This window comes from Numida meleagris, chromosome 7 (assembly GCF_002078875.1).
Source record: "Numida meleagris isolate 19003 breed g44 Domestic line chromosome 7, NumMel1.0, whole genome shotgun sequence".
Taxonomy (NCBI): domain Eukaryota; kingdom Metazoa; phylum Chordata; class Aves; order Galliformes; family Numididae; genus Numida; species Numida meleagris.
The window spans coordinates 16,149,946-16,166,026 of NC_034415.1; the positions used below are offsets into that span (position 1 = coordinate 16,149,946).

The 16,081-nt window shown below is 37.5% G+C and overlaps 1 protein-coding gene across 5 annotated transcripts in view; it reads left to right on the forward strand.

The window, feature by feature from the left end:
* Positions 1–16,081, forward strand: part of COL24A1 (collagen type XXIV alpha 1 chain) — a 122,066-nt gene that overhangs the window by 35,148 nt on the left and 70,837 nt on the right. For all 5 annotated transcript variants that reach the window (XM_021405130.1, XM_021405132.1, XM_021405131.1 and 2 more), the window contains exons 11-19: positions 934–987; positions 1,353–1,397; positions 4,934–4,987; positions 6,901–6,945; positions 11,115–11,168; positions 11,260–11,304; positions 11,683–11,736; positions 12,289–12,342; positions 13,404–13,457. In XM_021405130.1, coding sequence (XP_021260805.1) covers positions 934–987; positions 1,353–1,397; positions 4,934–4,987; positions 6,901–6,945; positions 11,115–11,168; positions 11,260–11,304; positions 11,683–11,736; positions 12,289–12,342; positions 13,404–13,457 — 459 coding nt within the window. The remainder of the gene's footprint in view (positions 1–933; positions 988–1,352; positions 1,398–4,933; positions 4,988–6,900; positions 6,946–11,114; positions 11,169–11,259; positions 11,305–11,682; positions 11,737–12,288; positions 12,343–13,403; positions 13,458–16,081) is intronic.

The following is a 16,081-nucleotide window of genomic DNA, read 5'->3' on the forward strand; positions in this document are numbered from 1 at the left end:
TTATGTTTCTTCACTTTATTTTTGCTCAAATTCTAAGTGCATTTTGTCTCGTTCTCCTCTCAGCCAATGAGGCATTAAGTGATTGCATTCACTTCCCGAAAAGTTACTACTTGTCCATTGACACAAGGCAAAAATGACCAGCATTTAGTATTATGAGTAATTTGGGGAAAAAACACCTGTCAGGTCTTAAGACTAAGTTCTTGATATGAATTCTACAGACAGCTTGCAATAAAAATGGCATCGCCTGTTGAGATACGTGACTGTGCTGTGGAGGTGGAAAAAAAAAATTGCATTACACTCAGAGAGCTAGAGAGAAGGAAGAAAGCAAGGGATTTTTGTTTTCCTAACTAATAACTGTTTCAATCTCAGTTTGAATCTCTTAATGCATTTTCACTTGTACTTTTTTTGTAAATTATCATTCCAACAGCGTGTTTTTATCTCCACACAATTGTACAAGAGCTTCCACTCCTGACATCCTGAGAGAAAAGTGGGAGAGAAATACATTGTGACTGCCCTTTAGGGAGAACATTCTGCTTATGACAAGATAAACTTTCTAGTACGCTTGCATATTGCAATAGTCAGACAAAGTTACTACAGATAAGTAACATCTCTGGTGCATTTCACAGAGAAGGCTAATTTCATAGGCTTTTTCATGTTTTATGTATTATAATAAAGTCTCTACCAGCGTAACTTAATGGAATGCTTTGTCTGTACTTCTTTGTTAATTTCAATACCCATATAGCAGGAAATTGGTTTTGCTGTTAGCTGGAGAGTAAATCCTGGTCATGTTAAAGTCAGTTGAGTTTCGCTGGTAGTTTCAAACAAGTCTGGATTTAATCCCTGGATCTTTAACTCACAGCTGGCCAACACTGAGGGACAAGCAGTTCTGATGGAAAGCAACTTTGTAATTATGAATTGTTCTTATTTCTTTAGGGTTTCATTGGACCTCCAGGCGTGGCGGGACAAAGAGGATCTGAAGGTGAAAGGGTAGGTTTGATGGATTAATGTTTAGGTGATAATACGTGTTAAAATGGTGAAAAATGCACGTGGTCAAACTATTTGAGTTTATCTAAAAGCAAAACAGATGTTTAGGAAATTGCATGAATAGGTCACATCAAATTATTATTTGAATTGTTCTTACAACCACTGAGATCCATGAGTGTTTTTCATTGAAGCAGTTTGTCAGTTGTCACATGATGTTCACCATACAACTAGGTTTTGTTTAGTTTTATTTTTTTAATCATGCTTCTTCTCAGAATGTCTTTTCCAATCGAAGGCAGCCTTAATTTCTTGAATTTAAGCTGATAAAGAAAAGAAAAAAAACTAGTTATGATGGGTTATTTCTTTCTCAGGGCATTCCAGGCTTCCATGGAAAAAGAGGTCCTAAAGGGAGACAGGTAAAGCTTCTAATACTTCCTATGACTTCTACTGCTATTGTAAATATACCTGTAATTCACTCCATAGATTTACTCAGCTGAAAAATTTTAACTTTTTTTTCCATTTTTTCCAATTATTACTTTGAGATACTGCAAATTCCATGCAGTAATTCTATTTTGAAGTGAAGAATGTTTAACTTGATGAGTACTGATATCAGCTGTCTAAGGGTTAAAAAGGGGCAGAAACATGTAAATATATTTGATAAAATTGGTGTTCGCTTGAAGTACAGATGTGATGAAAATTTTGTGAGGTCTGATTTTGTTGTCATTTTGAATGGAAATCAGCTGCTTCTAATGTATGATATTTTTGGACAATGGTAAATTAAACCTGTCCTTTATTTAACACATGTTTCTACAGCTGAGAGTAAACACCGAACTGCCAAATACACATTATCAAAGTTTACGTATTTCCTGTGGTATATCTGCAATGCCAAGTCTTTTGTTTTCTGCTGCAGCCTTATTATTTTAGGTCTTTGAAGCTGTCCAGGAGTTTCCAATTTTAAATTGCTTATGGTCTGTGATTAGAAATTGCAGTGCAATTCTGCAGTCCTGCACTCAGCTGTATTTAGCAGTTCAGATGACCTCCATCTACCATGTTGAACAAGCACACTCAGCAGGAGTGATGTGATTACCACCATATGGCCCTAGGAGTATGCAATGAAAATTACAGAGGATTCTGTTTATTATGCTTTGTTTTCTGTTTAGTATAATACCAGCCAAAAAACTTGCTACCCTTCAACAGAATTCCTTTTTTAGTGTAAAGAAAAGCATGCAGAGAAAAGTGCCATTAAGCTGATACATTACTCTTTCTGAAGCTGATATCAAACTGATAAAGTATAAAATCAAAAATATTCTAGTTTTTAATTATTCAGCTAGCAGGACTGGGTGCTTCTGTCCCTATGTCAGCATTTTAGTTTGCTTGTAGTTTGATTCAAGCACTGCTTTGTGTATCTGGCTGCTGAGTGTCTGTGCTGTCAATATACCATGGTAGCTGGGAGTGTGTTGTGTCACTGAGTCCCATGCTGCATTTAAGAAGAAAGTGAGCATGGATGGAATGCACAGCTTGTGCTTAGTGTGGAAAAGGAAAAGGAGGTGACAGCAGGGTACTCCAAAAGTATCGCATATTTCATTCTCAGTGACAGACTTCACAGGCTTCTGATCACCACTGTGTAGTTTGTTTCCATCTTTGAAAGCTGGCGCTGTGTATGCTGTAGGAAGCAGTTATTTTCTTTATTTGCAAAAGCAGAGCTTCTATCAGTGCTAAACAGTGCTCTGATGAGGACTTAAAATTATATAAACCAACTCGAAGGTGTTCGACGGAGGTGACAGAGCACCCAAAGCACCTCAGCACAGTGTTCATAACTATCTTCATCTGGTACCAATTCCTTTGTAATGCTGTCTTTTTCCTCAATCCTAGGATTCATTCTACATCCTTTCTATAAATTACTTACTTGATTAAAGGCTACTCATATAGGGACCAGGCCTTGCTTGAAGTACTTTGCTGGATGGCAAACTTAGGAAATGTCAGTTATTTTAGCCCCAGTGATAGCTGTGATAACATTTTTTTTTGCCATAGTATCCCAGAGTTAACTTCTCTGATGCTTTGGGGTAGGGTGTTGTCATGAAAGGAAATTTGGCATGGGAATTGCATAGTGCCTCAAGTCAGGCTCCTGACCTTGTGTTCTAGTATGCAACTTATTTCTTTAGACAACGTCTTTTCAATAATAATGCTGGTGAAAAAATATTCTCACTGATGGTAGAGCTAATTCTGGAAGAAAACGTCCTGAGTGTGATTATCATTTGTAGTCAGTGATATAAAGCATAAGAAAAGAGGAAGCTGTGATCTTTCACTGATTAAAAACAAAAGTTTGCTTAATGTTTTGTAAGTGTTCGAGAGTACTGTAAGGATGCGTTAAACAGGACATAAACAGTTGCATATACTGCCTTTTAGTTTATCACCTTGATGGCCTGACAGGTGTCATATTTGATTTCTGACAAAGGATCCTACCTGTAAAATTCAAAATACTACCAATTAGCAGGTTTAGTGAATAGTTATTCATATTTGTAATATCTTTGGCATATTTGAAGTGGAACAACCTATTCAGTAAGCAATGGTTGTAGAGGGAGAATTTGTTTTATTTTTATGTTGTACATATGACATTCTTTAAAGAAAATACTTCATAACCAAAGCATATGTATCACATTTCTTTCCACTGTATACTTGCATTATGAAGTTTGGCTGGGTCTCCAGTAGTTTTAATGCATTGTCGGTCCTGTAAGTATGATAGACTGTGCTTTTACGTACATAGTTTGACCATATTCAAAGAGAATGTTTTTACATAGTTCTCCCGTGTGTGGGATTAGTTACAGGCAACAGTCAATATGACAGAACAGAGCTTGTAAGTTATACCAAGAATTTAAAAGTCTAGTCCGTTATAGCTATGCAAAACCAGTTCAGTTTGTTTTATATTAATAACATGGATAGTCACCCTTTACGTGCTTTATAGTAATGTTAGAAGGTAACACTGATGTAATGAAATACTCATTTCACAGTAGTAGTATATTTCAATGTTAGAATTTTCGGACTGTTTTCCTGTGTTGGATATTCCTTTCTTTTCAGTAACTAGTGTAGTTTTATGAACATTTGTTCGAAGACGTGGTTGAGAATTGGATTATGATGATTGTAGGTAATCCAGCCCCTTCCTAACTTCTGTTATGTTGTTGTTTTACATGGGAAAGAAGTAAAATAGTCTGCAAAATCTTAAGAGGCAGCAAGAAGGGTTAGAGAACGGAAGGTGCTCTATTTCCATTTCATTTTGCTTCTCAAGCAAGAAATGGAAATTTTTTTAAAACTTTGACGGTTGACTATGCTAGTCAGAATTCTTCTGCATTCTTGTGTTTAACAATCCTTGTCTTTATAATTGAGTCTCTGGAGACAAAACTGATTGAATGAGATGTTTCAATGTCTGGTTTGACTTACTGTTTCAGTCTCTAGTTGCAGAGTAAGACAAGTGTACACATTGGTTAAGGATAGTGCTGTGCTACAAGGGTGAAAAATCTGATTACTAACAAATGCATGTCACACTGAGTCTGCAGGCATTAATGTTTATGGAAAAACATAGAAGGAAAGACAAATATTTTAATGAATATGGTAGGGATCAGGAAAAAAAAAATCTTGAATTTGAAGTACTAAATTGGAAAAGAGATTCCAAAAAACGGAAATAATTGTGTTTAATATTGCTCTTAAGACGTTCAGTCATCTAATCTTTCTCTACACTTACATTTTGTAATTGTATCTCTTTTGCTTATGATTTTAGAAGACAACAAAGTACCATTCAAATTGTGTAGCTGAAATTTTCTGCTTTTCCAGTTCCTCCTTCTCTCTCACTGAATCCTCTTGCTGAAGTCTTAATTTCTAATACATATAGGAATTTGGTATTTAGACCTTCCTTTGTGTCTAGGATACTAAAGAACAAGCATTCTCTATTCTGCTTTAGGGTTTTCCAGGTGACTTTGGAGATAGAGGTCCCCCAGGGCCAGACGGGAATCCTGTAAGTATCATATTATGTTGATTTATGTGGTAAAATGCATAGCACTCAGTATTAACTCCCCTCCCAAACGGAAATATATATGCTTGAAAAGCAAGCTATTGAAGTTCACAGAGAAATTCAGGACTGTTAATTCTATGTGGAAAGTGCAAGATAGTTCTGTAATAAGCAGCTCTTTTAAAAAAGAGAGAGAAAAGAACCTGATGGTTACTGAGAGCACGCACTTCGCAGTCTTTCAGTTGCTGACTGCCTTGAGAATCAGATGTCTTACTGTCCTCATTGCATTACTAATGGATGTTTTTGTCTTCCAAAATTCTTGAGTTGTATATGATTTTGTATTGCTAATTAAATTGTTATTCTAGGGTCACCTTAACAATTGGGAGTCTGCCTGTGTGCCAAAACTGCAGCTTTCATATGTTTCTGGACTTGATAGTTGATTTTGTCCTCTGAACTGCTACTGAATACAATTATGTCATTTTGGATACAAGTATGTCATTTACTGTGTTATAATCTGTATGATAACAGCTTTGTCCTTGGCAGTGTGTGCAGGCTTAAAGTGGTATTCAGACTGCAGCACAGTCAAGTTACTTTGCTGGCTGCTCTCGAAGGAGCTTTGCTGTCATACTGCATTTGTAGGGAAACTCTGGCAGCAGACTCATAACTCAAGTTTCATTTGATATGAGAAACCAGTGAAAAGGCTTTGGGCCACACAAATGGCCAGTCAGTGCTGGGCAAAAGAGCAGCTGATTTAAATCAGCTCTTATTGCTGGATGCTCCTTTGGAAACTGCAATTAGTTTGTTTCTAAAGGCTGTTCTTATGTGGACCAGTGTCAGCAAATGGGCAGAGGTTCTTGCTGATGGCCTGCCTTTTCATATTAGGAATTCCTACTAGGAATTTATTTTAGAAATTATGCAAATTTTGCTGCTGCAGTTACCAACCTCTGGTGCCAGTGTTCTGGCATATTGGGGAAAAAATATTTTGCGTTTCTGGTCACTGAGGCAAAGTTCCCCTGGTGAGAATGTCAGGCTATGGCAGCACGGAGAACGTGCTGAGGGGCTGTGTGATCTGCTGCTTGCCAATGATATGAAGAGGTGAGTTCTTCCCTTCCTCCTCGTACTCCTAAATCTCCCTCCTTTCCTGATAGGGAAGAGATGCCTTTCTGCCAGAACTGAGAGGAACAGTACTTTAAAAGAAATAAACTCAGAAAAACTGGATCCAAGAATAGACTTACCTATCACAAAGAAGCCTGTTGGAACACAAATATTTGCAGACAAGTTCCTTCTAATTTGTCAAGACAACTGATTTTGCTGACGTCTCAAACAGGCAGCAACACTTCTCCCACTTCTCCCCCCAGACTCTTCCTGCAGGGCTTGTTCAGGCAAGGGGCCAGAGCTGCAGCTGCAGGGGCTGCAGTGCTAATGGACTTGGCTGCTCTATTTTCTGCGGTGTTGAGAATTTTAGCCTCTGCTGAGTTAAACTTGTGATGCTATGCTACCGTCTTTGTTGCGCTCTAAATTTCTTGTTACAGAAAATGCAAATATATAGTTTATATTAAGGAATAATTTGCAATTAGAGCGTGTTTTCCAAAGCTCTTTCTATAAACTGACCTGTTGTTCCATTTATGTTTTAAAGGAATCTATGTAAACTCTTCTGGTATTTTTTTTTTCACCCCAAAATTTTGTTTTTCTTCTTTCCACTTGAAATATCATGGTAAAAAAAATTGTATATTCCTTGGTAATGCAGGAATGATTTCATGATACAAATACTGTGTGGTCTAATTTCACAGTCAGAGGTTTTATGGAATGAGAAGCTGTCATTCGTAGGATCTCTCTATATAAATCCCAATTTACTTGCTTTATAGATCACTAAGAGTGGGTACACATTAATCAAAACCTAAAATTTGTTGTCTTTGTAGGGAATTGTTGGTGGTGTTGGTCCTCTTGGATTTCCAGGACTGCGAGTGAGTATATGTTTATTACACTTCATCTGTGGTTTCACTGGTACTTTTGTCTTTTATATTTAAAATAAATACAAGAATCCAGATATTCTGACAGTTGTTCTAACAAATTGGTTTAGATAGCAATGACTGAAATCTCAGTATAAAATTATTATAGTATTGCTGGGTATGAAGGACTTCTATATTTGGTTTGGATTTTGTGTTCTTATTTCTAATCTGATACATCTAGATCTTTTATTTGAAGTAACCAAATTTTTCAAGTTTCTATTCCTAAATGTAGTATTACGTTTTGAAAGTGTTCAATGCTTTCAGACATCCTTTTTTAATGTCCACAGCCCTCATTCATTCCTGTATGTGGCTTTCAATTTCTAAGCAGAATTACCTTTTGAATGCAGTTTCGTGTGCAGTTTCCAGGTATATTTTTTTTAAACAATGTCGTGCTGCCCATTGTGAAGTTTCAAACTGCATTTGTATAAATGCAGCTGCACCAGAGAAGCTCTGTGACGTGAATGAGTTGCAGAGGAAGTGGGACTGACTGTGATACTCTTGTGCCAGGTAGAATTACTTCATGTGTTTTACTGGTAGAGAACGTGGGTTTGATATTCAGTGTTGGCTCAGTCAAGGCTGGCTACCCTGCAGCATTCATAGTTCAAAACACAGAAGCAAATAGCACGTTTATACTCGAGTTAAGAACGCCATGGTTGTGTCCAAAGTAGATAGGTTTTTTTTCTTTTGTTGGCTTTTTTTGATAGCTTGAGATCTAAAACATTCTTCATGAGTTTGTTATTTTACACTGATAATCTATCTTTTTCTTTGAAGTATGACAGCTCAGCTCTGTCATCACCATCTTCTTAATGATACAATTATAACAAAGAATTATTCATGACTTTCACAACATGTCTTGTTGTGTTCTTGTCAGTTGACATATTTGAGCCAGTTGGCCCATTCATGAGATTAAAAGTTGCACTCTTGAGAATTTGGTTTGAATTATAGTTTGCTTTTCTTTCTTACATGGTCTTCTTTGGAATTATACCTGAAGGATTTTTATAAATATATAAATGTATTTTAGATTTTTTTAAAAACCTATTGTATATTCCTTCTGAAAAGATGCTGTTATTGATTATTTTGTCTTAAACTTAGTTCTCAGTTTATCCCTTCCTAAAATTCATGAGCACAAATGTATGCAAGGTCAAAGCTCTATTTGCCATGTTGCTGAGTTGCAATCATTTACAAAGCAATTGAGCGTCATACTTTTCTGCAAAATAAAGAAATTATAGTCAATCACTAGTCCAAAGGCTTTGCCATTTGTAAGCTTCAAAAAAATATTATCATAATGAGAAAAAAAAAAAAGAATGGCATATTTAGATTTTGACCAGCATGTGGTTAGTACACGTTCTGCCCGTGAGCTCCATGTGAATGGCCTGCCAGCTCCCATTTATATATGGGGACCCCTTTGCTCTGTTCTGCCAATGTAAAAGAGCACTGATTATGTGCCCTTCTGCTCTATGTAACTTGTACTCAAAAAAACAAAAAGTAAAGAACAGGAACAGACATACGTTTTCCTTATCGCGTGCAATTACTAAGCTAATTCTTCTTGTTTGTAGTTCTTAAGTTTTGTAGTGTGACAACTTGGAACAGCTGAAAAACCGACATTTTAAGAGGAAGAAATGATTTTGCAAACAATTTATTGCTTGAGATGACAGATGTATGAATAAAAGTATGTACAGACAAGTACTTATGAAGTGCAAATGCAGCTCAGTAAGATAGGGTCATTGTGTACTCTTCTGACAGCTTAATAGATCTTATGGATATTTTGGAGTGTTTTTAAAGGTATTTTTAAAGGTTTTTTTTAAAGGTATTTCCTTTCATTGAACTAAGATACGTTAGAAATGCTGCTTAGCAGGAGTTAACTCTCTGTGCTTACTGCTTACTGATGCAGTGAGATTTTGCAGTTGAGGAAAATATTGCAGCAACTTTTGCTACAGATTTCTGAACAGCTTTAGAAGTTTCCAAGGCATCAGAAAGTCTGACTGGAATTTTGAAGTAAGATTAGAACACAGCTGAGGAGGATTTCAGTATCCAATGTCAGGATTCTTGTGCGGATACTACAAGTGTATAGGCATGACTGGGAAAATTTGCTGTTATGCACCATCTGTTGGAGTCTCCGTACTACATCAAATAAGTTCTCTGGTGGCCAGTTTCCCAGCCAGGAAGATGACTGGAAGAGCTCTACTTTGTTCTGGAGTTTCTTTACAAGGGACCATTGTGCTCTTTAAACTGCAGCAGAATTTCACCAAGACCCCTGAGATTTACTTCACCATGGACAGTTTGTGTGGTGCAGCCCTGTTCCTATACTCTGCCTGCTCTCCAAAAGGATTTGTGCACTCTGGCCTCTGTTTTCATGTGACCCTTGTTGAAGCAATATGCCAGTACTCAGTCTCTCAAGATTTGCCTAGCCATGAGTTTTAGTAAGACAATGACTTTGAGAGAATTTGCAAGTTCAGTTATCAGCGGTAGCCTTTTTTTTTTAATGACTTTTTTTCCTTTTAAAAAATTTCCTAATACTAGGAAGCATTGATTTTTCCTTTCCTAGTATTCTTTTTTGACAGGTAAAAGAAACTTGCTTTAGTTTCATTTGTCACATGGAAGTGGTGGAAAAATCATGCTTCATGTGACCGAAGTAATTTGTTTCCTGACTGCTAGCAGGTTTGAACGAAACTGAACATGTGCTATCATACAGCAAGGCTGCTGTAGGCAGAGGGCAGTTTCAACTACTTACTGAACTCTTTCCTTTTCCGTGATTTAAACTCTGTATTACATAGAATCATAGAATGGCTTGGGTTGAAAAGGACCTCAAAGATCATCGAGTCTCAACCCCCCCCCTGCCAAGTGCAGGGTCGCCAACCACTAGACCAGGCTGCCCAGAGCCACGTCCAGTCTGGCCTTGAATGCCTCCAGGGACGGGGCATCCACAACCTCCCTGGGCAACCTGTTCCAGTGCGTCACCACCCTCTGTGTGAAAAACTTCCTCCTTCACATTTGGGTGGGAAATTTGACACAGCTTCCTTCCTTCTTTCTATGTGAATGCCAAGCGAGAGGAGAGGTTATCAAGTTTAATACAGTCAGATTTCTGGACTTTCTTCATGCCTGAAATTAAACTCATAGGTGCGAACGTTGGAATAATGATGTTGTCCCTTGAGATTGTTTTTGGTTTTATTTTTTGTAGTCCTAGTTCTTCGTCATTAGTTAGGTCAGGCAATATCTTTGGTAGTTGTGACAGGAATTTCATTAACCTGAATTTTGTCCCTGTTTTGGAACTTCTTCCCATTGTTTTTCTAAGAGAGATTTCCTAGCTAAGTATTGCTCCATAATTTTTCAGTATTTTTTCACAGAGGTATAAGGCCTTTTTTTTCCACTTCTTTTTCAGAGGCAGAATATGCAGAAAGTAGGCTTCCCTCTCTGTAATACAGTTTAAGCTATTGCTGGATCAATTTTCCTGTTTAGTTCACAGTCTTTCATTAATATTACTGGTGCTGTTGTGTTGATCATTTAAGATTCTTAATTTTTAAAATTCTGGTTCACTTTTTGTCATGAAACTGTAGATTTAAATCCCAGAAAGGAAGTATGCAGAAAAGGCTTGAAGGCACATAAGGCCAGAAGAAGTTACATGCTCATCAGATTTTGTGTTAACATTTGTATGCTTGGTATGTTGGGAGAATCAAATCTCTATTTTAACTTATAGAAGTAACTGACAAATGAGGAACCTCAGAAGTTGTCACTTCTATGATGTGTCACAACTGAAAGTCGAATCATTCCTTTAAGCCAAATTCAGTGCTTACAGAGTATTGCTGTCATGTAACCCTAACAGTCGCTCACTGTATGTGAGGATGCAGTACAAGGAAGGCTTCCTTATCCTGCATTGCACAATGCACCACTGTCTAATCTCTGATATATATCCTACAGGAAAAGAGGGATGTTTGGTTGCTGGTATTTCTGCTGAAGTGGATGGGAACCAGAAAGGGCTTATAATATGAACGCTTTTCAGCCAAGCTGTTACCCTGAAAAAGGTTTTGTTTTCTCTTTGTGGTACAGAAAATGGTACACTTACCAGTCTCTAAGTTGTTCCACTTTGTCAAATGTTTAATGTAGCCACCTTTCTTGCTGTACCGTAGGGAGGCGTGGGGCCAGCAGGACCAAGTGGACCGACAGGAATTCCAGGGCCCATGGTATGATGCTGAACATTCCTGCAGCCAAGTGTCTATGCTGCCTTCCAAATGAGAGGCATACACTGGATTTTTGTTTCCTTCATTTTAATAGGGTCTTCCAGGGAATATGGGACAGCCTGGAATGAAAGGTGATAAGGTGATTTAAATATTTCCATTATCTCAGAGATGTAGCTCTTTCAAACCCCTTTCACCAAATCTTGAGTAAAATAATCTGCTTCACAAAGCTTTCTGATTTTGCTTTTGGTTTGTTATCTCTTTCAACTTTAATTTTTTTAAAATACTTCAGACCCAGAACTGAAACTCCAGGCAAACTTTTGAACAAAGCATTTACTATGGAACATAAAGGTGTATTCTGTGCTATGCCCGTAGGATTTCATGGAGTGGGTGCTTCAGTGCAACATATTCCATTGTCATTCAAAGATCTCTGTTAATTTTCAGTGCTACATGTTGAATTAATCTTTCTCCTTATCTAATTCTAAACCACAAATGTGTCTGTATGAAATATGTTGTTTAGGGTGAGCATGGCCTTGCAGGAGATCCAGGAGATCAGGGGTACCCCGGAGACAAGGTAACCTGTAGTTGTTTTGCTTTACAGAATTGTCCTTTTTCAGCCTTTTTTTGTATGTTTCTGAGTCTTAAAATGCTATGTCAGCTTCATAGAAAAAAAATGTGGTAGTAGTTACTGGATGTCACTGAATTAACATTTATTTAAGAAACGCTAATTAAAACTTAACTGGGGAAAGCAGTGAGGAAAGACAAGTAAAGGGGATGGGCAGGTTTCTGGCTGCTGTCCATTAAGAGGTGCATCAAATAAGAACATGACTATGCTATAACCCCAGACCTCCTAAGTAAGCGTGCCAAGGGGGATTTTCCCTTGAACCTTGAGATTCCTCTGCACCTCACCTGGGTCAGCTGTGGCTGACAGTGCACATGGTCTGGCCTTCCTAGGGTTAGTCCATCCCTTGAGAACTCTTGTTGAGAGCTGATTGTTACAAGTCGTCATTTCTGATCCCACAATTATTTTGAACTCTTCTGGATGGCAAAGTGTAGCAATCCATTGCTTTCAGCACAACAGAATATGTTTTTGTTTGCGTTTAGTGGCTTGCTTTTTTTTTTTTAGGGTGCTTCTGGTTTGCCAGGACCTCCAGGAATCAGGGGAAAACCAGGACCCCAGGTAAGTTTAAACATTACATTTTGCTCTCACTGTATCACTACATGCTATTATATTGGATGCTTCTTTTTATCTTATGCTCCTGCTGCATACAATCTTCTAGAAGCTACCTACATCAAGAAGCACAAAGAAGAAGGTCTAAGCTGCTTTTATTTCTAGCGAATGGGTAGTGAGTGTGTCAGATCTCTGCATGTATGAGACAGTATTACGGAGTTCAGTAGATGCATCAGACTTCAGTGTGGGAGTGCTTATTATGTTAGTCATTTTGTGGTACTCATTTTGGTTGGGGAATAGACATGTCAGTAATGTTAAAAACAAATCAACTGGGAGCTGTGGGAACTTCCAAGATGACTGTTTGGGCTAGGTGGATTTGGAGAGCATGTGGGAAATCCTCTTTTTTTTACATTTACATTAAAATCACTTACATTAAAAATGTAAAAAAGATTTTTCAGGTCAAGCTTGAGTAACACTCAGTTGTGGTGGCAGCAGCAAATGTTTAAAAATGTGGAAGAAAAGGTATACCTTAGAGTCACTATAATGTGGAAAGGGCCTGATTTTCCTACTGAGAAAATTATAATATTAATAATCTGCAGTAATATTTGCAATGTTAATCACAAAACTGCTATTAACTTTCTTGGCCATGAATGACTGTTATGCTATAGAGATAAGTTTATAAGCCACTCTCTCAAACATTTATTTGCTGAACTTTTGAACAGTGTATAGTTCTTTATTATGGAAACAGCTACATATGTCAAGTTTTGCTTTATGCAACTACATGGACAAGCCCAAAGCTTCTACTTCTTTTGGTGAAGACTAATTAGCATTTTTTTCTTGTGACTTCAACAAGATTTGAAGAACTACTAGCCTTAGTTAGATGCAAAGAGGAGAAGGCATAAATTATCCTATTTAGTTGAAAAGTCATCTCAACACTTTCATTGATTTTTCCCTTGATAAATGTTTTTAAAATCTTAATACCAACCTTCTGGTGTTTCTTTTTTGTGTTTTTGTTGTTGTTGTTGTTGGATGTTTTTAAATAATCAAAAATCTGTTTCCCCTTTGTCAAGGGAAAAATTGGAGATCCTGGATCTCAAGGACCACTGGGTCCCCCAGGTCCCGAGGTAAGAAGTTACTTGATAAACTGAATGTTCTAAATTACTGAGATCTGTGAAGCAAATGCATTTACCTCTAAGATTGTTGGCTTAGTTGAATCAGAGAATACTTTTTACTCAATCGTTTCCAATGAATGTGTTCTCCTCCATAAAGAAACAAATATTCTAGCTCTTATTTTTTTAAACAAAATATTAATATATGCAATCCTTGAGTAAAACAAGTAGCTCATTCATTGATGTGATTACGATTAATTGTTATCTGAATCAGTTTTAAGAGCTTGCGCCTTGAATGGGGCTCGTGTTTTCTCAAACACTTGAATTCTACAGCATGTTTACAAATGAGATTCTCGAAGCCTGGCTGTGTATTTATCTCCTACGAAATAACTTTATTTGGAAGGAATGCAAAGAATAAACACAGTGACATAGGAAGCATTGCCAAGCACTTGAATTTGGCTCAGCAGTTGCCTGAGAACTGGGTGTAATACTGCAATATTACGGAATTGCATAGAGAATCTGATTCTATCATGGAATTGTCCATTTGGGTGCTTTTGGGCATTTATACCAAGAGATATAAGGAAAAATGTTGTGGACTGGACAGGAGACAGAATTTTCTTTTGCTCAAGTGTGCGGAATTCAGCCATTCTAAGGCTAATTTGCCTTGAATAAATTGCATTTAATTTAATGCTTTGTGTTAAGTAATTAAAACATGAGTGTCCCAGTATTTTCCTTTGGATGTTTGTATGCAAAATGGTTTAAATGTTTAGGACTGCAAAGCAATGTCTCTTAGCTTTGGTCACACAACATTGGTCCGTATAAGTAAAAGTTCTGCCTGTCTCACGTACAGATATAAAAAACACAGTCACTATATGCCGAAATAGAAAAAACAGCAGGGAGTTAGGACAGCAGTATACCAGGATCTTGAAAAACTCGGAAATTCCAGAAGTTCTATAAGTTGGTATTTATTTTTCTTTTAGAACTCTAGACTGTGTCTTACTTTCTCTGTTTCTCTTATAAAAATAACCCAGCTTTTGTTGCCAGCAGCTATTCAGACACAACTGGGTCTATGAAATATGAGCAATTAAGTGCAGGTTTTCCCTACAAGACAATCCTTATTTCTAATTATGCTGCTTCTTCCTAAAAACAGGCAACTAACAGTTCAATCCCAACAGCCTTTGCACCTCCTAGGATTTTGGCTTTTTACATACGGTATACAGTGAAGTGTGCAGAGGTTATTCCTGATGAGAATATAATCAGACAAAGTTTTAACAGGCTTCTGTGTGTATTCAGAATATTTTATGTATAGGTAAATTTTGTTCTACAAATCACATTGAATTATCCCTCAAGAATGGTGATAGTTTCCTTCAGATGTGCTCTCAGTATTATAAATGGGTTTCATCAGGAGTGGAGAAGGATTAGTCATTGTCATCAATAGATCTTTGTTCATCTGTGCATTATTTTGATCTGAAGTTGTAAACGTTTTCTTTCAGGAAAAATACTCATATTCTTTCAGGAAACACTCATATGGGATTCAGCTGCTTTGCTTCATGCAGAACGCAGTAGCTTGCAAAGGAAAAAGATACATTCGAATAATAGTAAATGGTCAGAAAGGCATGTGTTTTCTTAGTGAATCACTGATTACTTTGAGTTGTTCATTTCAAAAGAGAAAAGTTTAATGCATGTCTTATCACATGATGTTTTGAGTTGTACAATGTCATGAAATCAGTAGTAACAGTCTTCTGTTTCACAGTGTTATCTGTCATCTTGGAGACTTTCATTTTTCAGGCAGGGTTGTCTTGAGACACCCTCACCCTAGAAATGAAGGGATGTACAAATAAATGAAACTTGATTTGCGCTGCTTTGCCAGGGCAGTGTGTTTACTCAAGTTCTGAATGTGCCTAGAGTGAGGGAGACAAAAAATGTCTTAGATTTGATTTTAAACACCAGCACTGATTTTCCTCTCAGCTTTTCCTGTTCATCTTGCAAGAAGTAAATTTGAAAGTTCTTTCTTTTGGCACATGGCCTGGATCTAGATTGGGATCTGTATGGACATGCAGATGATAGCATGGAAGAAACCTACAGTTTGCAGCATCACCTTCCCTGCTGTCTGCTGATGATTTAGTGTTGGCAGATAGCAGAATTGCACTGAAGTTCTTGCTAAAGCTCTTCCCTTTTTGCTCTGTAGGCTTTCAGAATGCATCAAGACTCCATGCTTAATAAGTTGATTGGTGGCCAGTGCTGCTATGGATCACCAGCCACTTTCTTGGTCATACAGCAGCCAAGTAGGTCTGTGGAGAAGGTGTTTGGGAGGGGCAGTGTAGGGCCTTGCACACACTATGAAATAGACTCCTCTAGATACACTGCACTTTGTCTCTCAGAAGAAAATAATTCAGTAGTGTCTCAGGGAGCAGAGGCTGAACACCTCTGCTTTGTCCAGTTAGGCAAATACACAAACCAGCAGCATCACTGCACTGATGTCTTAGCAACAATGCATTGTGAAACTTTCCCATAATATCTACTGTAATCCATGATCGCTAGTTTTTTCTGTTCTCTGACAAATTGCAATTGTATGTTTGTAATTTGTACGTTAGATTCCTTCCTTCACCCTTTCCAAAATCAGAATTGAAGGTTTGTTG